We start from the raw sequence: 24,519 nt of genomic DNA, 5'->3' as shown, positions 1-24,519 counted from the left end.
AAGCAAGATGCATATTCAGTAACAGGCTCCACACCTCACTTATCATCATGACCCACATGGTAACACAGCATCTGCAGCACCTCGTCAGGAGCATGTGCACGCAAGTCTGCATACAGCAGCAGTAGTAGGTACATGAGAAACAGATAAAAGAGGGCACCATTACCGTGCTGGCAATTTAAGCCTCTGGTGACACTGTAAGTTACATTGTGTATTGTCCAGCAACTAGGGAGTTTATCTGTGTGGTGACCATGGAACTGTTTTCTTGCAAGCACAATCCTCCTCCAGCTGTAGGTTCACTTACAACCATCTGTCTTTTTAAGAGCACCAGAAAGGACAAGATTCTAAAATTGATCAGAAACCTGTGAAGAGCTTTTTTTACTTATTTACTTTCAGAATGTGCATACATATTAATTGTAGACGATAAAACTATAATGAGCATAGTGGTGCCATATGTTACATTCAAACATACTGTTTAAAAACCATTTTTATGTCCATGTTTAAAGCAGTCATTAATTTCATATGATTAGTGTCAGAGGCATAGAATCCAAAGCAACTTCTTCTTTGCTTTGACATGATGAATCCTTACCATGATTTTTGGTGACACTGGAGCACAACATATCACTAAGTTTTATATCGCTTACCTCTTATCTCTTGTTAAACACATAATCCGTCAATGAATGTTTTATCATTTCTGACCTTATGGCGCCCTCTTGTGTGCAATACTGATTTTTTTTTTTTAATGCATATACATATCTTTTTTTACTATTTTTTATAACTAAATTAATATCCATGCAATATGCATACATTTAGAAAGCTAAGCAAAAGTTTATTTTTTGTGATTTTCAGCATGTTGACATGTATCTGTGTGTGTCTGTGCAGGGAATTTAAAATAAATTCTTACAAATAACATGACAGTACATCTTTATTAGAAAATGAAAGTATTACAGAACTCAGTTTTTATTGCTGCTTTTGGTGGAATGCAAAAGTACAAAACAGACTGTTTGAGCAAAATCACAAAAGTAACATAAAATGTAATGCTAAAAGATAAAAAAAAAAAAATAGGACATTTCAAACTTAAGATACATTCATAAGGTACTAAAAAACAAAAATCTAACACAAATATCAACCTTTCCATACAAGTCAGAGAGTGTGATTTAGAAGTTAGACACTGTGTGTGAATGATTATTATTGTTGTATAAAATATATGTTATATTGATTTAAAAAAAAAAAAAAAAGCTTTTACAAGATTATTTTTAATTTCTACTCAAAGCTTACTTAACACAAATTAGTTGTATCATCAATGGAACACACAGGATTACATACATTACTAAATATTGTGAACCAATGCAAGCACACCGTTTTATTCAAATGTAATTGTATTGTAAAATTTACAAGGCAGATTATTTTAATACATAGAGCTGAATTATGAAATTGGTCATAGATCACATTTATTCTGATAATCCAGCAGATAACTGCAAAATTCTATTATTTAATCAGTCATTCAATGACACTTTCATTATGTTAACTTTGCAGTTTTCATTTTATAAAAAATATCCTATTTACAGTAAAACCGTGAGCTACAGCTACAGTGAGTGCAAAAGAAAGCATGCTTAAGAGGCCTGATTTAAGTTTTACTGACCTATTTTCCTCCTTTCTCAGGAAAAAAACTGTGTCAACAATGTTAAGTGCAGTGACAAGGATAACCACAAAACATGTAATACAACATCTCAATAAGCTACAAGTAATTCAAGTTTGAATAAACCTGGTGGAGTCATATTTAGCTTAAAATATAGTATGTTCTTTAAAGTTTAAGCTCAATGTCAAGAGCTAGAGGGCCTCTCATTGAGAAACCAATGAAGAATGACACTTTTGACCCCTCTGCGAACCCACTGATCTGACTTCGATACATTGGAGCAACTTCGACCTTCAGTTCTGGGGAACATGTATCTGCCAGTATGAAGTCCCGCTTGACCTCACCTGTGACCCTGCAAAGGAGGTCTTCCACCTTCCTCTCTTTCCATATTTGGCCATTTCCCCACATGGCAGCAAACTGTTCTTGACCAACCATGATGCACTTTTTCATTTCCCTAATGGGTACCAGCCGTTCGTAGCCCTGCTTTTTCCCCAAGAGGAAATGGACAATGGGACTCTTGCCATTGTACACTTCCTTCATCACTGCGTGATAAGCGGTCTTCATCTGTGAGATGTACCTTCCTAGATTTCTACAATCTGGACCGGACAGCTGTGGCCACAACAACACAACTGCAATGAAGAACAGTGACAAACTGTCATTTAATGGAATTTGCTCACGCAGAACTTGGCAGAGGAACTTCACTACATCCTGGTATGGCCGAAGTTGTTGTGATTCCAGTTTGATACAACTTAACACAACATTGGCATAGATGAAGTTGATTCTCTCTTTTGTGGTTGGGCTATGGTCAGGTGCACAAACAAAAAGATACTGTCTGGCAATCTTCTCCATCATTTCGGTTGGGATGTCATTTGAAAGACAATTCAGAATCCCAGAATAGGTATCTGCTTTTTCCTTCTCCAGGAACTGTTTTGACTGGTGTAGTTTCAGCGCGTCATGCATCATTTTGTTTCTCAACTGAGATGCAGAATCCGTCTTGCAGAAAAGCTTTGCATACACAATGAAACATCTGAGAAGCTCCTTTTGGGCTACTTGTTCACGGATGTCTTTCATTCCAAATCTGGAGCCCAGATTCACATAAAAGTTTTCAAGGAAGTCAAAGTTCACCTTCATCCTGTCTTTGAGGTTGTAAAGTACATCCTCAAACTGTCTTAGAATGGCATAGTAGGGTCTGTTTTTGTTGTTCCGTGGATCTTTTGCTGCTACGTTCTGAAGCTTAACATCTCCAGAGAGAACCTGGCTCATTATGTCATGGCGGACATTGTCAAAGGCAAATATGGGAGTCTTCGCCAGCATGTCAATGACAAGTACTCCGACCTGAATTTCTCCCAGACACCCTGCTGTATTGAAAGGGCAGTTGTCTGTTTTGACTTGCAATCGTTGAACTGACTCCTTTTTTGCAAGGCTCTGTGCTTCCTTGAATGCTTCTATTGCTAACTGTGCCAGCTTGAGAGATGTGCTCAGACTTTCAGGACTGATAGGCTCTTCCTTGTAGTTTGCAATGGCATTCCTCAGCTCATGCTTAATAACTTGTGCTAATGTGTCTGCAATATAGGAGCTGTCTTTGGAAAGATCTTTTGCTTTGTCTGCCCAAAATTTTGCCTCTGAGAAATCCTTCTTTGTGAGGTAATAGTACCTGGCCAGTAACTGAGAGACAATTGCATCTCTCTCAAATCTTATTGATGCATTTTTTAGCACCATCTCTTCCAGTCCAGGCGTTTCACTTGCAATGCCTTGAATAAGTGGAGAGAACTTACACTCCTCTTCTGCTGAATAATGTCTCTTTACCAAAATGTGGTGAACATCTTGCAGGAGATTGTCTTTTCCTTGTGTGCACTCATAAAGCTTGTCTGTGGTCAGCAGAAAGTCAGCAATATTAGCTTTCGTCACGTTGTGTGTTTTTGTAAGCTCCTTCAAGCAGTTGCTTGCAATACTTGAATGGATGATTTTCACAGCTTTGAATACTACCTTACCCTCCACTGAGCAGACGGCAATGAAAGCGGAAAATTTCCCAAATCCATCTTCAACTTTAATCGTTCCACAAAATGGTTTTGGTTGAAGGCCAAGAAATTCCTCACACAGAGAAACAGAGAGAGAGGCACCCTTGCAGTAAACATGCAGCAGTACTAACACAGCCAGGAGCTGTGCAGGTTTCTGGTTCATGTTGAAGCTCTTCAGAGTGTTGTGAACCACACCTTGAATATACTCTGACTTAAAATTCTTCTTCATGATCATGAAACCATAGAACGTGTCAGCATTCTTGTGTGTTTTCTCAATTTCTACAAGTTTTTCCTCAAACATTCTCTGTTCCTTCTCTGAAAGATTGTTTCCAATGAACACTGTATCTGTAGTTGGTTCAGGCAGTTCTGAGGACTCCGATCTCATGCAGTTCAGGAGAATTACCTGTGCCGACTTAGACTTAACTTTTTTCTGCGCGCATTCTTTTTCAATGAGCTGCTGCAAGTCAAATACTTTTTCCATTTCATCAAAGTCATCAATCATCAGCAACACAGGGACCCTTGGTACTTGCTCCTGATGGTCATACATTAAAAGTTTGACCACTTGATCAGCTGCTTCTGAAAAGTCAGCATTGCTGTTCCTGAGGACAGCACAACGGAATCTGTCCCGGTGAGCCCATAAAGTATGCATAGCCAAAGTTGTCCCACCACATCCAGGTACATGCATGAGATTGAGCAACACACAGGCTTTTCTCAGGGAGCACAAGTCTGGTAAGACTGTTTCCATCATGTAGTCAAATTTGTCTCGTTTGATAAACGGTGTGGATCCAGGCTGCTCTGAGAAATAGAAATTCCACCATGACACTTTTCCTCCTTTGTAGAAGTTCTCCTCTATGACAATTTTGTCCTCATTTCCTCCTTCACATTGGTTAACACACAGGATCTCTAAGGTATCCAGGCTTCGCTCATCTTTCTTCTCTAGAAGAACTTTGCTTCCCCCACCACAGGGTAGGAAACGGCTCAATCTGCGGTTCTTCGACCAAAGACTAAGAATAGTGCCATTGACCTCTGCAAAACTGAGCTCATATATGCATCTACCTGAGATGTTGATTCCACACCGAGACTCAATTAGGTCCCTCCACGAGGTAAAGGCATTTTCATTGTCACATATACAAAGGATTTGATCTGTGCCTCTGAGCTCCTGCAAGAATGTACTGAAAGTCTCAACAAGGGGATCCATTTTCTGGCTCACTGTTGACAAAAGTATGAAAACGACTAGGAATCTCTTGTTTGGAAGCACATCTTTCCGACACAAGAAAGAGATTACATCTCGGATGGAAGCGCCTTTGTCCATCAACCACTGGTCAATGTCTGAGGGCACCTCGTGCTCAATCCCTCCATTGCAGCATACCCAGCTGGTGTTTCGAGTTAATTTCAACTTGTTTGCAATGTCTTCAACTCCTTCCGTGATTTTATACCGTGCTGGTAAGTGGACACTGACTGTGCTCTGCTGGCTAAAGTGACACTGTAATCCATGTTTAGTTGATTCAGGATCAAAGTCCAAGACAGCTGTAGGGTTGAGTTCTACAAGAAATCCCATTGATTCAAACTGGCTTGAATGTGATTTGTTAGTTACTATCACATACTGCTCAAAGTGTGACTTATCTAAAGATGAGGAGCCACCAGTTATCATCTGACTTAATCTTGAACCCTGAGTACTGCTTTTTATCACACTGAGGTGCTTCTCTTCTGCTTTTTTTCGGAGTTGTGATCGCTGAGCCACACTGTCAACAAACTGGTTGTACTCTGTCTTAGGTTTGGCAGATGTGGTTGGTTTGAGAAGATCACTGCTGCTGCCACCATCTCGCACCAGAAAACACTTCGAAGGCTGCGACTCCATTTCTTTAACTTTGGATTTTTTCCTTGCTTTTCTTGTGTCTACAGTGTAAGTGTGGTAGAGGTTTTCTTCACAGATCGTGGACTCAGGAACTATGTCCACTTCTATAACAAATTTGTCAGATGATGTCATGTTCTTATTGAGAACCTCAACAAATCGAGGAGGCTTGATGCACTTTTGAGCAGCCTCTTTGTGTTTGTGCTCAAAATGACCATCAATGGCCTTTTTTAGTTCTTTTGCATAAGCCTCTTTGTCCTGAACAACCACTCCCAACACTTGACCATGGCTGAAGTCTGGCGTGTCACCTATTCCAAAGTGAATAGTGCCGTTGGTGCGGCTATTCATGCAGGCAGCTGCAAAGCGAATAACCTCAGCAGTGAATTTGCTCATTTTATCGTCATCAGGTGTATTGTAAAAACCTTTATACTCATGGCAAGGTTCAATCAAGTCTGAAGCACCTGATTCTGTAATGTCAAGAATGCTGCTCTCCAAGTATCTAAATGTATCATGGTATCTACAAAATGGATAAGGCTTGCAGGGTTTTCCAGGCTGGTTTGCGGAGCTTGTTGGCTCTTCTTTCATTATTTTCACTAACTCATCTCTGGCATGAATGAGAAGTTTTGCTGGTCCAAAAGTTACATTGATTTCACTCAAGTCTGTTCTATTTAAAAGCAAAAGACTGGGCCCACAAATGTCTTGCTGAAACAATTTGCCAGCAACTGTTTCACCCACACCATTCAACTTGCGAGCCCATTCTCTCACGTGATGTTTACTCCAGTCCTTGATGTGAGGTGGCAGATCCTCTTCAGCACCCTAGAATAAAAATTGCTGTTAATTTTTTTTCATTTTCAACTTTAATTAGTGCAGTTAGTTATTTAATGATCATATTAAATGTTTCAGTATTTAAGTATAATAAGATACAACTTGAGCTTAAGTTCAAGTGTATAAAAAAATGAAGAGGTTTGACAAATTTCTGTTAGCTTGATCTTTAATTGTTGTTTAAGAATGATGGTATAGAGTCATCTTCCCCTAAAATGCTGAATACTTTAACTTTTACTTACCTTCATTTCACTTTGCTCTGCCATAACAGCACTGGTTTCTTCTTTACAAATGTAGATCACTGATGCTATAAAAGTCATTTAAAGAGAGATGTTAACAACAGAGAAGTGGCCGTGGTGCTGACAGTGACAGAAAATTTTAGGTTTCTGCTTTACCTTAATTTTTCCTTATTATCCATGACAGCTGGCTCACTCTTCACAAATCTTTATCATCAATGCTGCAAAAGAAACAAGAAAAATGATTAAACTGATGTACCAGACAAATGTCTACGCATATGTAGGAGTAGGTATTGAACCTCAATACTTCAGGCAGTAAGACCTTTTCTGTTTGCTATTTTGACTTGTCAGTCACAAATGTAACATAATAATATTCAGGAATCTGATGTACTGACTAGGTGTAATAGTTCCAGGATCTTGGTCTAGAGCATGCTGTCTTACTGGTGGAGCTTTTTAGTTCATGGTCACCATTTGTCATTTGTTAACTTAACTGATTGCCGGTCTCAGGAGGGTGTGACATTATACAGAAAACAACAGATGTGAGTACAGCCCAACATAACTTTATTGCCAAATTACTCTACATTGTATCACTTTACAATAACTGCATCCTCCAAGATAAACAGTACGGTATTTAGTGTTCTGTAAAATCAAAAACTAACCGTTTAGATTCACTGTATTAAAAATACAGGATCCATAGTAGTAACTCAGTGCAACAGAAGTCTCAACTAAGATTAAAATCTTTTATCATTCAATACTATCTATGTAAACCTATATTTTTGAAGACAGGAGGAGGATATTTGGAGATGTTCTGCCATTGCGACCCTACAGAGGATAAAGCAATATATAGATTATGGATGGATGGATGGATGGATGGATGGATGGATGGATGTTGTTCCATTATTTTGACTATTTTTCAGTTACTTTTTGCTGGATGGGTTGTGTTGCTCTGCCTTTCTCTATAAAATACCCCAAAAGTGTTCTGTTGGATTCAGGTCAGGTGACACCATCGCCCATAAAGTTGGAATCATTTTTGTTTTCAGACACATTCCTCTTTTTAATTTCTATTTCTACACATCAGTAATCAATGTGACCAGGTGCAATCATTACATACTGACTCCCAGTTACCAGGTGAAACCAGTTCTGACTTTGGGATCTGACTGAAGAGTTTGACGTCCTGCCCATTGACACCATCAACCAGCTGGTGGACAGTATGCCACCATGTCTGAACGCATTGATCCGTGTCAGGGGTGGCCAAACTCAACATTAGTGACTGAGGGACATTTAAAGAGTAATAATGGACACTCTTATGCATGAAATCCCCTCGAATATGTGTTTCCTGTTAAAGGGACGAAGGTTGAAAAATTAAAACAAAACTCTTAATCCTATTGTTCAATAACTCCAGTTTAGATTAAGTCTGAAAACACAGTTTGCAAAAGTTAATTGTGGTTTAATTTTTACTGTGATATGTATTGTATCCATATTGTGACATCAAAAAAGTTTTGAGAAGATATGCACTTTATCCATCAAGAATAAATGGCATTGTCACAATCATTTCATGAGAAGAGTAAAAATATATATTTTATTCCAACTTTATGAGCAACTGTGTACTTGGCCAGGTCATAATTTTCACTTTGTTCTTCATTAGAAACTCTTGTGTGACTTTGGTAAGATTACTTTTCTGCCAAGATTTTGCAGACTGGGACTCATCTTGTCAGCTAGTCCAAGATGAGTCTTGCTGATTCATCCTGTACTGACTCATCTATAAATGTCATCTCTGCAACATGTTTTGCTTTCATGCAGCCCCAAATCATCACACTCTCACCTTGGTGCTTCACTCTCATCACAAGACAAAACTTTTGTTATAACTGGCTATGTTTCGAGTTATCATGTATTCTGAATCTGTATTTCTCCACTGAACCTCTGATGCTGTTTTGCACTTTTCAACTGAGCAGAATGTCCGTCCTTGAAGACAACATGGGCGGTTAGAACTGGTTTACATACAGCGGAAACTCGTCTATTCTATCAGCTACTTCAGATACACATCTTTTGGACAACACACACACACACTTTGTATTCAATCCAAGCAGTTCCTGTTTACATTCCAGTGAACAGTGGTTAGACTGTACGAGTCCAACCTCTGTTCGGGGCAGGCCCAGTCCAAGAAGATAAATGTGATTCATTTCTGGATATTGGGGCTCCTTCTGATAGAGCTCTCGCAAGAGCCATGTCACTCCGAGCCCAGAGTGCTGCCTCACTTTACCTGTGACCTCAATAAATTCTACATCTGTGAACTGAAGATTTCTCCGGTTTGTTCTTGGGCTTCCAACTAAAGAATCGGGTTAACACTTTGTCATCATACAAGAAATACAATGAAATTTCGTTTGGCATCATCTTTGCAGCAGCTAATAAGGTCACAAGAAGAAAAAAAAGTTAAAGATGATATACATAGTAAAACAGCAATGAAATATAACATAATACTCTATTAAAAGTGCAAAAGAGCATTTGTTAGAATGAGCCGTAAACTGGGAGTGTCATGGTTCCAGCAGCAGTCTCTTTACAGCCATGGGGAAAAAGCTGTTTTAGTCTGTTGGTGACTGAGTCTGCCAGAGGGGAGGGTGCAAATAGAATGTCCCAGGTGGGCAGGGTCATTCCAGATCTTCGGAGGAGACTAACCCTAGCCCATCGGGAGGAGACAACTCAAGTAGATCTCCTCTAGGTGTGGGAGTGGGGAGCCAATGATGCACTGATCCACTTGATGACCCACTGAAGTGGTTTCCTCTCCAATGCCATGCAGCTGCCATATCACACGATACATCCATAAGACAGGACGCTCTCTATTGTGCAGCGGTAAAAGTGTTTCAGCAGAGGTGGAGGGAGTTTGTTCCTCCTCAGCATTCTGAGAAAGAAGAGGCGCTGCTGGGCCTTGTTGACAATGTGGGTGGTGTTCACAGTCCAGCCCAGATTCTCTGAGATGTGCATTCCAAAAAACTTAAAGTTCATAACCCGCTCCACTTCTTCCCCATTGATGCTCGGGCCTGAGTGCAACGTGGTCTTTGACTTCTGAAAGTCTGTGATGACTTCATTTGTCTTCGTGGTGTTGAGGTTGGGGTGGTTGTCACTGCACCAGGCCGCCAGTGCTTGGACCTCCTCCCTGTATGGTGCCTCGTTGTTGCTGATCAACCCCGCGATGGTTGTGTCATCCGCAAATTTGATAAGGGTGTTGGAGCTGTGGGTGGCAACACAGTCATGGGTGTACAGTGTGTAAAGGACTGGACTCAGGACACAGCCCTGAGGAACACCTGTGTTGAGGACGATGGTGGAGGATGTGCCCTTTCTGACATGCTGGGGTCTGTTGGTCAGAAAGTCTTTGATCTACAGACCGAGGAAGACTCCAAGTTGTAGTGTTTGCAGTTTGTTGATCAGCCGGCTGGGGCTGATGGAGGTAAATGCAGAACTGAAGTCAACGAACAGCATCCTGACGTATGTATTGGGCCGTTCAATGTGGTTAAGAGCGGTATATAGGGCAATGGAGATGGTGTCTGTAGATCTGTTCTAACCGTAGGCAAACTGTTGTTGGTCAAAGCCTGGTGGAATATGGGCCTTGACATGCTGTAACACCAGTCTCTCCACACTCATGACTGTTCACTGTTGTAGTCCTGGCCAAACATGCTGGACCCCATCGGTACCAAACATAATCATCTTGGTCTCATCTGACTGAAGAATATGCACCCAATATTTATCAGTATATATAATACTAAAGTTACTTAGCAAAGTTTTGTTTTGTAATGTTGCCCCTAAGAGTCCATAAGGGTGTTTTTTTTTTGTTTTGTTTTATTGGACACTGTTGGTAGAGGCTGACATTATGCAACTTCCACTGATAACCTTCGTGCCAAATCTGAAGCACTTGCCTGTCTGTTTTTCCAGAAGTGCACTGTCATTGCCATCAAGACGATGACCACTACAGCTCTGATTAGTGGTACTATGGCTTATTCTACACTTCCTGATTACTGCGTGACTACTGTGACTTTTAGGTGATATTGCACAGAGATGTACTTACTTTGATATACTGTAAGATGCCAAGGCAAGCGGAGTAAAGGAGTCCGACATGCTACTGCAAACACAATTCCATTGATGGAGGCCAATTATGTGAAATGACTGATGACATTATCCCCCGAAGTAATTAGTTGCTATTGCTAAGTAAAACAGACTGTGGCCAACCAAACAGTTTCACAACATGACAGACGGGAGTGGAGCAACAGCAGGAAACTACCCAGCTCACCTCAATGTCAGGTAAGGCCTACAGTCAATCTTGTGCTCACAGCCCAAAAAAATTTGTCTGTGTTATAGCTTATTAGTAGCTGGTGCAGTCATAAGTGCAGCTCTGCTACCACACCTATGATTTAAATGCTGCTCAGTTTGTCGTCATAATCAGCCAATAGAGAGGCCCATTGTTTCAGACAACCCACCCAAATTAGTCCATGGGCCCCGACCAAAAATTTCCAGTGTTGGTACCACCGGAGGTGACCAATTCTTTTTGGTATTTTTAACTTGCTATGTCTCTAGTTTGCATTTTGATACGGTAGCCCTTGCAGACTCACAGCTCTATATATGTTATCAGTCGTCTCATGGACATGCCCCACGATGAAAGGAGCAGGGTCTGAGCCAAACGTCCCATCAATGCAACAAGACTGAATTCGATAGGATTTTTCGTCATTACAAAAAAATAAGAAACGTCACAAGCTACACATCAGCATTTGATGCACAAACCAACATCACACTTGTTGCATGCAGTTGATGTGCAGTACCTGTTAATCCTATACAAAATTAATGGGGTCAACCTTTAAACCTTAACCCCATAGTGTGTGTGTGTGTATATATATACACACACACACACACACACACACACACACACAGAGTCTGGACACTGCATATTGCAATATTGCACAATTGATGAATTTACTTCTGTGCAAATAAGCAGCACCCATTAAAGCCCAGTGTTGCATTTGTGTAACATTGAGAGAAATCCCTAATAATCACATGTATTATACTTTATTGATCCGCGCCGGTACAGTATAGCCCTGTACAGGGCCACTGGTCCAGCTCTCCGTTACTAGGGTTAAGCTCTAACTGCCTACAGGCCCTTGAACTAATAGGATTCTATAGAATTGCTTTAGCTGGTGTCGAGGAAACTCACCTAGCTTCTAACTGCCTTAGTCCAGACGTCTACCCCGCTTCCTCTAATAGTTGACTCAACTAAGTAGCCTCAGTAGTCAAATCACTCTATTAGACACGCCTGTTAGTGGCAGCTTTCATCTTAATGGATCAAGCACTTGGTAAGTTGCTAGGTTAGATTTAGAGGGTTGGCATAACTAACCTCAGGCATCTGTTTAAAAATACCATTTCTCTTTTGACTTAGAATAACCATTAAGAACCACTATAAGATCTTATGCACACAATCACCTAACTTTTTACTACCACCAGATACTGTAAATGACTTAATAAAATTTTAAACCAAATAAACTTCAAATGTAAGATTAAATATTTATTGCGAATCTTTAGCAGGGGCAAAGCAACAGCTCTTGATTATTCATTCAACAATATTTCAACATTTGATTAAACTAATTGATTAAAATAATCTTTTTACGACATAAGTAATTAAAAAATATTTTAGTTTAGGCTTTTCCAACCGATCCAAGACAATTTTGCAACGCCGAATCCAAAACCAACATCCGTCTCTCTGCAACAAGTCCGGTTTTTATGCCAACTCAATTTTGACACATAGAATCTGCCACAAAATCAATTACATTCTTAGAATTAGTGATTTACTTATTTTAGTACTTCTCATATGAAATCTGAGTTTAGAAGTAAAATTTCATGATTCAAAAGTTGATGAGCACAACCATACAGGTGAACAAAGATAAATTGCATCTCTTATCAAATCCTAATTTTGACCATATTGAGCAAAATCAAAAGTTATACCTGGATTCAGCACATTGCAAACGTCCAAAATCAGTTGAAGAAACCCAGACACCAAAATGGGTGTAGGCCGATGTTAAGATTATAAAACTGAGCTTTACTTTAACTAAAAACAATGACCTAATAATTAATTCAGAGAGGGAGAGAGCTGAACAACCTGGCCTTGGCTGATCAACTCAGCTCCGTCTGACCTGAGCTTGGAGAGAGCATCCTCCAGTGACGCAGCAACCCAGTACAAGGTCCCGTTTCACAGGCAAAGTCCTCCAGTCAGGGGGAGATGAGAAGTCCCAACTCTGATCAGAACTGCAGTTGATTTTTGTGTCCAATTTGGGAAGGAAGAAAAGTCTTTTCTTCTGGCAGAACACAGAAAAGGGTTCTGCCGCTCCTCTTCAGTGAAGCCACAGCTCCGTCGCAACTTCTCCAAAGCGCACTTAGTCAACCGAAGACTGTTATAAGAACTTTGATTTTCATCTAAGTCCCGCAAGCATCCTCCGGTCTTCTGGTCAGAACGGCAGCCACAATTTCCTCCGTCTGAGGCGATCTCCGACAAATATTGCTCTGTCATGTATTTTTATACCCTGGCTCTCTCCCCAACGCTCAGTAACCATTTATTCTTACCACATACTCATTATTACACACACACATTTCTAGCTGCCGCTAACTCTATATCCTTAGTCACGAAAAGTTTCATCTTTCAGCCCAACACCTAGTTCCGCTTTTTAACAGATACTGTTTACCAAAAGAGGAACCATCAACTTCTTTAACATTGAGTTCATTCTGCGATCACTCTGTGACTAGTGTCCTCATATGACCTATCTGTCTTAGGGACACTCACCTTATTTGCTCTTTTAACATAAACTTCTTCACCTTCATTCATGTGCTCTTAAATCAAGATTACAAAAAATCATCTTAGCTCAGTTAGACGGTATAAATCATTGGTTTAAATCACATAATATATTTTAAGAATCATTATTTCAAATTTACTTTCTCAATCATCATGGTTACAGCACAGCATTTCTGATCATAGAGTCTTTTATATTGCTCACTCAGAGCCAGTGTTCTTTGTTAGTGGCTGCTTCTGGGATCTCAAAGCTTGACTCCACTTGACAACTTTTTAAAAAAATAATTTGAGTTGTCTGTCACTAAACATCTTTAGGATGAAGGAAAAAAAAAATACTACAGGTCAAATAGTTATTCGGAAAACTGTTGAAATTGTGTAAAGCCAGTCTCTCTCTCTATGTAAATAAATCCAAGCTTAAAAAAAACAAACAAAAAAAAACACTCAGTGCCTCCCTCCAAAGCAGCTGATTTTTATGTAGGATAATTTAAGTATATTTAATGAAGCCATGCAAAATGTATTAAACAGTAACGTTACCAGCCCTTAAAGTACATAGGAGTGGGTGGAAAATGTAGTTATTTTTTTATGACATATCCCATGATATTGAGTTGGTTACAGAAAAAAATGTGCTGAAAGAAAACTAGATTTTGCCTTTGGATTGAGATATCTGGAGTGGACAGAGCTGTTGAAATTGTTCCAAAAGAGAGAGCTTGGGGGGCAATTGAAAATGTGGTATGTCTCACAGTATTCTACTTTCCCAGTTGACAGTGTGGGGTGCTGGGATATGTAGTCTTTGTCTACATTCGGTCAGAAACAGGTACAGCTGGACAGCTTTACATAAATGCTGCAATTTTGCAACTGTGGGCCTCAGAGGGTTAAATGAAATGTGCAATACCGCGGATATGGTGAATGTGACGGTTTCACAAATAAGTGATAAAGCTGCCAGTGTGGAAAGGCGATCACATCTTACTGATATTAACTCAATGTACATTTTAGTACCACTTAGGTTTGGTCACCTGAGATGGTACCAACACCTGGCCTGGCCCATGGACTACATGTAACTAGAATTCTGTACCTGATACCTGATTAAGGGTGTGGTAGGTTCACAGTGGAAACAGTAACCTCAACTCTGAAACATGTAGAGATTACACAAATCAAGAACTTTCCAAGTCGTGCAAGAACAAAAACACATTCAGGATGTGGGTTTTCAGGCTGCATCATTAAACTGAAGATTTTGTATTTTTTCCATTTAAGATGATTTGACTCTTTCACACTGATGACCAAGAAGTAGTTTGGTTTCGTTTATGAGGATCCCCATTAGCACCAACGTAAACACAGACAACACTTACCATTTGGGGACACATTTCCTCGAGGACTCTCGTCGCAGTTTAATGCTGAGCTTCCTAAAGCAGGACCGATGTGACGGGAAAAGACGGAGAGAGAGTTTTACATCCGCAGAGGAGACAAGCTCGAGAGGAGGAAGACACTCGGTGGTCATTCGGAGGAAATGAAACCTAAGCAAAGCTCTGAGTGTGTGTTGGTGAATTCACAGCAGCGACACCTTGTGAAAGGCTGATTCCTGTTCTGCAATGTATCAGCTGCGTCAACACATTTCGACAGCAAAGTGAAATGCTTTTACAAAAAGCACATTTTGGACAACTAAGTACGCCGAATTCACCGCTAGGGTTTCCTTTTTGATATGTGTAAGTAGCGTACTGACAGCTATCACACAATGACTAGGACACTGAAGACAACCTTAAACGTGACGAGTCCTGAAGCGGTTCTGGACTTGGACCTTACCATTTTTTGTGTGATCTCGAAGCGAGTTTATGGACGTATGTTTGCGACTGGCAACGCATATGACATCCTCGGAAAGTCCCGCAGATATTTAAAATATCAGTCTCCTGTCTGGCTGTTGAGATTTGACTGCGCAATGACGCACCAGGCTTTCCAGCTTTTCGAAGCGTCTCCTGTGTCCGTTTCGGTGCCGGACTGCTGCTGGAAACAAAGTATTTTATGGGGTGAAAACAGCACCTCCACTGATGTGAAGTTTGAATCCCACCTGCTCTGTCCCCGTCCAGGTGTTTGTTTTTTTAAGAGACAGGATCACGTCTTTAACACGACAAAACAGATGTTTAAGATCCACTGGATGTCTCTCCAACTGCTAATCTTTATTTCTCTCAGCTTTGAATACAACCTCGTGCATTTTGCAGATTTCTTTGTATTGACTTTAGATTTCTGTCTTAGCTTTGTGGAATTACAGGCTCACTAAGTCAGTCTCTCTCTCTCTCTATGTAAATAAATCCAAGCTTAAAAACAAACAAACAAACAAAAACAAAACACACTCAGTGCCTTCCTCCAAAGCAGCTGATTTTTATGTAGGATAATTTAGGTATATTTAATGAAGCCATGCAAAATGTATTAAACAGTAACGCTACCAGCCCTTAAAGTACATAGGGGTGGGTGGAAAATGTAGTTATTTTTTTATGACATATCCCATGATATTGAGTTGGTTACAGAAAAAAATGTGCTGAACGAAAACTAGATTTTGCCTTTAGATGGAGATATCTGGAGTGGACAGAGCTGAAATATGCTTTTCCAACACTGTCCCATAATGAAGGAACACATTAAACCCCTTTAGTTTTTGGCCAAATCAATGTGAAATCAGTGTTATTGATTGGATGTTCTCTGTGTAAATACCAGTGGAATGCTTTCTAATCTGTGTTCTATCAGCTGCACTGTAAATGGATTTAGCAGCAAATCAGAATCAAACAGATTTATGTGATTTCTACATCACCAACTAAATGTATGTAGGTTTCCATGACAACGTAACACATGCAGTGTGCAATACTGTAACTGCATGAGTTCCTTTAGTGCCAATGGTAACATGCAGCTCAACAGGTTTATAAATGTAGCATCGTGCCAGGAAAAGAACTGGTGAAATGCGGAATTACAGCTGATTTAAATCCAAAATTGGAAACATAACCTGGACCAGGTGAGCTCTGCCACATAAGTTGCCATGGTGATTTAGAGAGCCAACTTCATGACATTGAAAACTTTGACTTTAGGCTCAACATTGCATACTAACTCATTAATCTTGCTTTGACAGCATAGCCCTCAGGGGTTACACAGTCATGGTGAATTGGACCATCTTTGCAGTATTTTGTAGCTAGTTGTAAGCACAACTCGAGAATACAGCAGCTTCAACACAACACTCATTCAGCTAAACTGTACTGCACACACGACTGCTGCATGTAGTCAGTCTTACAACTATTAAAAACAAATGTGTCACTTAACACCAGCTACCAGTGTGCCAGAGCATACTGAAAGGAGCGCCGCCCTCCTGCCTCTCAGATTACACCCTGCTGGTGCTCAGCTTCAGTTTCACATACCAAGTCGAACTCTTTAAATCTGCTTTTATTCTGCGGCGCTACACAGTCAGAATGAACATATGTCTCAATAAACCAACAGGTAGCAGATCCCAACTTTACACGTATTGCCACAAAACAAATTTTAAGAGGTTCAACGGGAGCAAGAGACGTGCATTCGGTTCACAAAACAAAATTTAAGAAAATTTTATGTTGCTGGAGTACCAAAGAGAAGCAACCATAATAAGTTTAAAACAGACTTTTATTCGTGACTAATAATTTAAAGCAATGAATAACTACAAGGCAACTCCAGAATAAAAGTGTATTTGAAAATATTAAAAACAGGGAACTTACCACGGGGAGATACCATCACGTACCCCAATCGCCATCACCACGTGAGCACACTTTGACAACTGAGATTTCAATTTAAACTGCAAACTACACTGCAAGGAGGAGCAAATATAAAACACACTCAAGAGACCACCTACATTAGGCCTGCCATGCTGCATGCAAGGAGGTGAATCCTCCAAAATACCACGGTCTATAACACAAAGTTAATTTAAGTTGGTTCAGTTCACTCGATACAGTCGAATTTAGCTTGCCACCAGTGATCCAGGCCTGGTAGTACAGACACACTGGTCGAGGCAAAACAGCAGTCCAGTGCTTAATCTTTCTCCGTCAGAGGTTCTAGTTAAAGGAGGCACCCATATGGACAGTTGGTTGGCTATCTGGCCCTGCAAACAGACACAAGCTCATCAACAGAAAGCTACAGGACATGAATCATCACCAGGACACAGCTAAACTACATCTGCACACCAAACATTTCAACCGTACCTCAACCAGGATCCAGACAAAGAGGCCCTGATTACTGCCACCTGGCCGTTTATAGGGAGGAAACTGTCCCTACTCTTACCCACAGAGGGCAGCGACCCCTCTCTGTCATCCCTCACAATTCTAACAGCCTTTTTTTTCTTCAACTTCATTAACCAGCTACAGCCTCACACAGCGGCAGGATCCATACTGCCTGCACACTGGTTGTTGTATCATACCATGTTGCATTCTAGTTTATTTTTTGCAATATTTGTTGGTGACCCAAACACACAGTCCTGTGCTGTAGTGGACCAGAGGAGCCCTGATGAGAAACTACCTGGTCCAAGCAATACCTGCATCCTTTCTTGTTATTTGTGAATGCTGAAGCCTTTTAGTAGTTGTTACAGCAGTCAGGCAGAGAGACAGGTACATTCCTAAAACTTAGCAACTTATTATTTTACAACTTGTACCCAGTGGTGCCCCTAGTGGGCCAAGTTCACTCACTGAAACTTAGCTTTCCCATCTATAAACATCACAGAGAGAGCCAAAGATAGAGCTTGCACCTTGAGTTGACCGAGGTGCACATACACCTCAAAGTGTTAACAGGAGCTGCAGTTTAGTTTGTTGCTTCCAGCTGTTTGCAGAAGTTTGTCCTCTGAAAACAGCAGCAGGATCCCTACAAGCATCTCCAAAGAGAGTTGTGCACATTTACGTACATGAATTAACGTCACTAATTACTTATATTCATAACATTCTCTAGAATATTATTCAATTTCACTGCATGATATTTGCAGCAGTAACATGAATGTGCTAATGGATATGAATGTGACCATTCTAATGAATAATCTGACTAGCCAGGTATGGCTCTCCTTCTGTAGTCACCACAATAACTACAATGATAACTGTACCTGTACTAGTTGCATCAAATAATTACTAATATTCATTTTAAAATGAGAAACCAAGGTATATCAGTATGTATTTGCTTTACTTTCACATAGTCTCTTTTCTACAACAGCATAATAGAATTCATTAAATTCTGTTGTCATCTTTTAGTTTTTGTGCGCCAAAAGTTTCTTTTCATCTTACTGATCTAACCTGTCTGACTGGTTCTGGCTCCTAAAGATATAAAACAAGATTTGCTTGTATGTCTCTTTGTTGTCGATATATTTTTAGCAACCAATCACACTCAGAGATCATCAGCAATATATTGCTCTTTTTGTGGCTGCTGCACTATGGAAGCTGGCCCATGTTACATCAGCAGTAACTTAGTACAGCTCTGATACAGATGTAGAAAAGAAAAGGTGAGGCTAAAAGACTGGCTTCTTTTCTTTTTACTGGATGTAAAGACACTAAATGATTATTGAAGAAAAAATATTTCAAACAGTTAATGGTACCAAAACTGGGCTGTGATTTCAAGGATGACAACTTGAAAGATCAATAAATTTGGGAAGAGAGCAGAGAAACACTCGAGCTTAGTATAGCATTTTTGGAAGATTGAAAAAAACAAAAAGGTATTACAAGCAGACAGCAAAGTTTTTTGAGAGATCAGAGTGTACACCTTTGTCAAACAGTTCATTTGAGCAGGCATGTAAGGACCTAGTGAAATACTGACCAAAGAAAACACTGTTAGAGGTGTCGTGCCCAGGGCTTAGTGTCAGAGGCCATTCCTCACAGTGAATTAAACATATCTTAATCCTGATGGTGCAATCTGACATCCTCCCATTCCTTTTCAGTCCACTTAAAACCAGAAGAAAAGAAAACTACATATTTTATTTTAGGTAAAATACACAGCAATGTCAAAAATCAAAGATCTGACCTTCAGCCTGATGTCCCTGTTTAAACTGGCTGCTGTGACATTCAGTAGACGTCTGTGCTCAAACATGAGACACTGTGAACATATTGCATGAAGCCTTTTCTAGAAAATATGAAGCCTTATAGCAGCAACGTTGGTCCTCCTCACACAGAAAACCTCAACAGTTCATATGTAGACCAGGAAAACAAATAGCAGGGACACCAGGACATCACACTTATTAAAACAACATCATATAGGTTTGTTCATTTGTCCTTTCATTTTGTCTCTATGATGATGTTTGACATTTATTTTTCTTTATTTTGAAAGTCATTCACTAACATTTATAGACTACATCAAAAATGTTTCCACATATAAAGGAGTAATACAGCACTGTTTACAAGGAATTACAGGCATATCTAATGTATATCAGTAACTAAACAGAAATATAAATGAAATAGGAGAATTAAAGAAAACTAAACAGACCATAAAATCACCATGGAAACCAAAGCTTAATAATATTCACTGTGCTCTTAACCTAAGTGAATGTCACACACTGTAGTGTAGAGAGACATATTTACAATTTGTACAATTTCACATTATAAGTTTGAAGCTCCTGAGCTGCCGCTGGTCATTTCAACACTATGTGGTAGCCATCAGTGTTTTCATCTGTTTAACAGAGAACAGTGCAGAGACACATCATTCACAAACAGCAGTAGTCAAGCTACACAGGATGAACAGACATTTAATATCAAACAGTGAACTGAGTTTGTAACAATAATTACCCCGTATAGTGCTGATGATGAAGCTTGCCTCCTCCCTGAAGTTCTGCACCATCTGAAACAGAAACATTGACCAGCATAAGCACAGCAGATTTCTGAAGCAATCTATAGCACCATGGACCCATCATTTAGGAATCCCAATCCTCCCTGTCATAGTGCATGTGTGTCATAGTAAGCTTTTGTCCTGTGTTGGCTGATTATTCTCATCCTCACATCAACAAAAGCTAAGTTATGCCTCATAAACCTAATTTGAGCAACTATGAAAGCTCTCTTTATTATCTGTTAATATCACAAAAATTCACATCCAAGACTATCCAGTTTTGTGTTTGTGATTCATTTTTAATTATGTAGCATAAATCTTTTAAAAAAAATCCAACTGTCTGTGCCTTTCAGTGGTGGAAAAAGTCCTCAAATGTTCCTTGTTCGAATTTAACTCACTTAAAGCTGAAGTGCAGGGTTTTTGCATATATTGAACGTCTGTTGCATTCACAGCAACTAGAAGAAAACAACTTCCAGGAAGTATTGACAGGGTTTGTCTAATTACTCTCACTGCCAGAAGTGGAAGAAACACTGCAGGTTTAAGAAGTAATAATACAACAATGTAAAAATACAATGTCACAGGTGTTGAATTCAAAATATGACTTTAAGTCCCTGTCTGATCAGTGATTAAACCCCTAAATGTGTCAAAGTTACACTTTCATAAGGTTTTCCATAAAAATAAGCCCTTCCTGATTTAAAAACAGCTTAGATGTGAGTCAGCACCATTGCCTCTGCTAGAATGTGGAGTTCTATGAAGTTCCTGTCTCTTTCTCCATCCATCCCACTCCAGTCACTGCAGCTCAAGCACACCACCTACCTACAACTCTGACAAAGCACTGTAAAATTCTACACTACACAAGGGACAGTTGTAATGGAGCAATTCAGTTGAGAATGTCGACTGTGAAATAAACATGAAGGAGGCTGAAGAGAGCCTGCTTTTTTAGAGTGATTATGTGGCTGTCGTCTCATTTTAGTATGGACAAGGGCACACCAGAAGTTAATTGAATGTAACTCCAGTTTTACAGACTAAAGTCATATACTATTAATTCAGGTGAAGAGCATTAACAGGCCTGATGCCTCAAATAGAGCTCACTTGTAAATAGTTCAAAGAAAAGAGGAGTTAGTGCTGGATGGATACCTCATCAGAGACTAACACATGGATCCCAGTGGGCTTTTGTCTGTAGATGTGTGTAATTTGTTGTGGAGTGATGCTGTACAGCATAGCAATCTTTTCAGAGAGGTCCAACAATGTCAGCTCCTCCAGGTACAGAGCATGGTAGACTGCAGGGAGGACAGAAAAGAAACAGGCTTACCTCTAAGTGAAACTATCCTGACTAAATACAGACTTATGAAACAGTACCACTTCATTTGAAGGGGTGTAAATAAGACTGACAGCTGTTATGAAGAAGTCTTTCAGGCTATTTGACTGTTGTCGTTAACCATCATTTGATGATCTTGTTTTGTTGTAAAGTTAGCACTGTTTGACATTAAAAATGTTTAATGACAAGCCCAAACTGTACCACAGTAATTGAGGTCTAGAAAAATATTCATAAAGCAATTACAATGGCCTCATGGCAGTACCAAACCAACCCCGATAGCAGTTTAATGCTATTTTACTTTTCCAAGGCAGTGCCAGAGGTCACTCTTACTCTGTGTAAAGGCATAGTTAGGGCGATTGTATCAACATAAGGGTCTCACACACAGAACAGAGATTTTACATTTTAACTTAAATTAAAAATGACATAATGACTCCTTGATACTCATGAGGGGCAGGTCACCAGTCTATCACAGGGCTACACTTAAGACACAGACAACCAAGCACACTCACATTCACACCTACGGACAATTTAGAATCACCAATTAACCTCAACATGATTTTGGACTGTGGGAGGAAGCTGCAGAACCTGGAGAGAACCTATGCTGTACGAGGAGAACATGCAAACTCCATGCAGAAAGATCCTGGGTGTCCTCACCGGGACAGGAACCTTCAAGCTGCAAGGCGACGGTGCGAACCACCTTGTAGCCCCAATCTTGTACATACCCCATTAAATGAAGTGTTACTAAAAAACACATATGCTATGGCCTAACAGGTATGGTCACAATTAATTACATTGGTGGACTGTAAAGATAGACAAGAAAGAATGTATAGAGTAAGTCTATGTGCACATGTGTATATGGTCAGAATGTCAGTATGAACACTTACTGTCTACACCCACTTGTTTAATGGGAGGTTGATTTCTGGCCTGCTGCTGACACACATAGATGATAAGACGGGGCTGTATACACCTGGAAGATATAAGCAGAGACTGTAATACCACGAGCTGAAGAACATGCCTGACGAACATAATAAGACCTTTCTTTTTTGCCCTGTTGTATACGTAAACCCTGAATTTCAGGATTTAGATGCAAGTATCAGGAAGGTTCTGTTTTGTCAATGTCTTTATTACAATTTTAACTTCAGAGTATATTGCATCAACCATGTCAGTTTGCAATCTATATTTGCAGAACATGCAGACAGATGACACATTAAAGGAAGGAGGGCAATGCCATTGCAATAATCTGAACCATATGCTATGGCCTTCATGGACACCAGATCTCAACCCAATTGAGCACATGTTTGACAGCTCATCCCTCCAGTAGAGTTTCAGAGACAGACAGTCTACTGTTCTGCTGGCATACAGTGGCCCAACAACTCACTAAGATTCTTAATACTGGTTTTTCCTTTGTTTAATTAAATAATTTGTTTATAAATCTATAGATGAATATTCCTCTAATCTGTGGTCAGTCCTTTTTTCACCCCTAAATTGTGTGCGTCTGTAGGGATTTATTTAAGGTTGCACATAGACCTGCTTTGTGTAATAAAGCAGTAACTTTTCTATCCCTGTATCCATTTTTCTACAACCAGAACTAGCATCAAACAGCAGTAGCCACTACATACAAGAAAAGTGACAACTCCTACAATGTCTCACCTTCCCTTCATGGTGTTAAAGAGGCGAATGCCGTCCGCTGGGCCGCAGATCTGAATCAGATCTTCTCTGCTCATCCTCAAGAGATCAGCACCTGCAACAACAGCACAAAATCTGGTTCTGCTTGTTGCTCTGCTCTACACTTTTTGTTCCTGCCACCTGATCTGATGCTGGGATGAATGGACACATCAACAGAAATCACTTTTTTTCGGGGGGGGGGTTCACTCAAAAAGTATTCTGTGCATCCTGCTTTTCCATGCAGTCCAACGAGTGTTCTGTGATCATTTTTACCCATACCTGAGAAGCTGGAGAAGAGCCTTGAGAAAGGTGAGAACCTGTGACGGTGAAGCCACTGCTGTGTATCCTGCGGCGAGGACGACGGCAGAAGGTGCTAAATGTTAAAAACAAGAAGAGTCTTTGAAATGAGTATAGCAGCACAGCATCCACTGTCTCCAAAAAGTGATCTAAAAGGAGTCAGAGAACAACATCAACATTTTGCACATTCTCTGTTACTCACATCAGAGCCGCCAGACGTGAACAGCTCCCCTTGCTGGTTTGGAGAACAGTTGCTAGAAAAATACACACATGAGGGAAAAAGAGCAGATTGGTGAGTATTTTACATTTGTCTATTCTATCACTGTTAGAAATTCTCAGTTTTACTTGAGTGTTGTATATTTGTAGTAACCACCAACAGAGGGCACTATTACCACTGTTAGTATTACACCTGGGGTAAAGTGGTCAGCCTCAGCCTTGAAAACTGAATTTAGAAACTGGTTTTAGATCTGTGTAATTATTAGTGAAGTTATCTATGTTTTAGTCGTTAGTCATCAATGAGAAACCAATGCCCCTTCTAGTCCACCTTGATATTAATCTGCAGTTTTCTTGCAGAGCTCTGCTAACCAAAATAAACAGGCTTTGTGCAAATCCAAATGGTGACATGTGGTGTCAATGGTGACTCACCCATCTGCGAAACCACAGGATGTTGGTGAGCTGTGGTAAACTGGTGATGGAGTGCTGCTGCTGCTGTGGCTGGTAAGATTTAGGGCATCAGGCCACGGTGAACACTTGACAGAAAAAAGAATGAACAATGGATTTACACAAAAATGTCAAAAATGTAATATTAAAGCTGCATCAGTTAAAATGCAGTAGCTCTATGTGATGTGAAACTGTTGTTTGTAGTGATTTTCCCAGTTCCCCTAAGTTCTACAGAAACATTTGGCCTCTTTAGCTCACTAAAAGAAGATACTTTTACATGGAACTCCCTTCCATCTCTCATCCCACACCGCTCTGACCTCAACACATTCAAGTCCCTTTTAAAAACTCAGCTTTTTTAATGTTTAACTGTTTTACATTTTTATTTTTTATCTGCCTTCTCTACCTTGTTTTTTTT

The 24,519-nt window shown here is 40.0% G+C and overlaps 2 protein-coding genes across 3 annotated transcripts in view; both read right to left on the bottom strand.

Annotated features, from left to right (window-relative positions):
* Positions 1-904: 904 nt before the first annotated feature.
* On the bottom strand, positions 905-17,597 carry LOC103360346 (sterile alpha motif domain-containing protein 9-like). Of its 2 annotated transcripts, none has more exons than XM_008286063.1 (4): positions 17,578-17,597; positions 6,721-6,782; positions 6,568-6,632; positions 905-6,319 (listed from the first exon to the last, which is right to left on the bottom strand). In XM_008286063.1, exons 3-4 carry the CDS (start codon positions 6,589-6,591, stop codon positions 1,802-1,804), a joined length of 4,542 nt encoding a protein of 1,513 aa, XP_008284285.1. In that variant the 5' UTR covers positions 6,592-6,632; positions 6,721-6,782; positions 17,578-17,597; the 3' UTR covers positions 905-1,801. The 2 variants fall into 2 exon arrangements, with proteins under 2 accessions (XP_008284285.1, XP_008284284.1); XM_008286062.1 differs by lacking the exon at positions 17,578-17,597 and adding an exon at positions 14,725-14,884.
* Positions 17,598-19,304: 1,707 nt separating this feature from the next.
* The window catches only part of tfcp2l1 (transcription factor CP2-like 1), a 13,956-nt gene continuing 8,741 nt past the window's right edge, over positions 19,305-24,519 (bottom strand). Inside the window, exons 8-16 of the mRNA XM_008286061.1 lie at positions 24,090-24,193; positions 23,647-23,698; positions 23,427-23,520; positions 23,133-23,223; positions 22,374-22,449; positions 21,924-21,945; positions 21,302-21,444; positions 20,128-20,179; positions 19,305-20,011 (exon numbers count right to left, since the gene is read on the bottom strand). Of these exons, the coding sequence (XP_008284283.1) occupies positions 19,974-20,011; positions 20,128-20,179; positions 21,302-21,444; positions 21,924-21,945; positions 22,374-22,449; positions 23,133-23,223; positions 23,427-23,520; positions 23,647-23,698; positions 24,090-24,193 (672 nt within the window). The 3' untranslated portion in view covers positions 19,305-19,973. The remainder of the gene's footprint in view (positions 20,012-20,127; positions 20,180-21,301; positions 21,445-21,923; positions 21,946-22,373; positions 22,450-23,132; positions 23,224-23,426; positions 23,521-23,646; positions 23,699-24,089; positions 24,194-24,519) is intronic.

Source organism: Stegastes partitus, unplaced genomic scaffold, assembly GCF_000690725.1.
Source record: "Stegastes partitus isolate 25-593 unplaced genomic scaffold, Stegastes_partitus-1.0.2 Scaffold429, whole genome shotgun sequence".
NCBI lineage: Eukaryota > Metazoa > Chordata > Actinopteri > Pomacentridae > Stegastes > Stegastes partitus.
The sequence above is the reverse complement of the archived record's forward strand: the minus strand, read 5'-3'. Positions and strand labels throughout refer to the sequence as shown.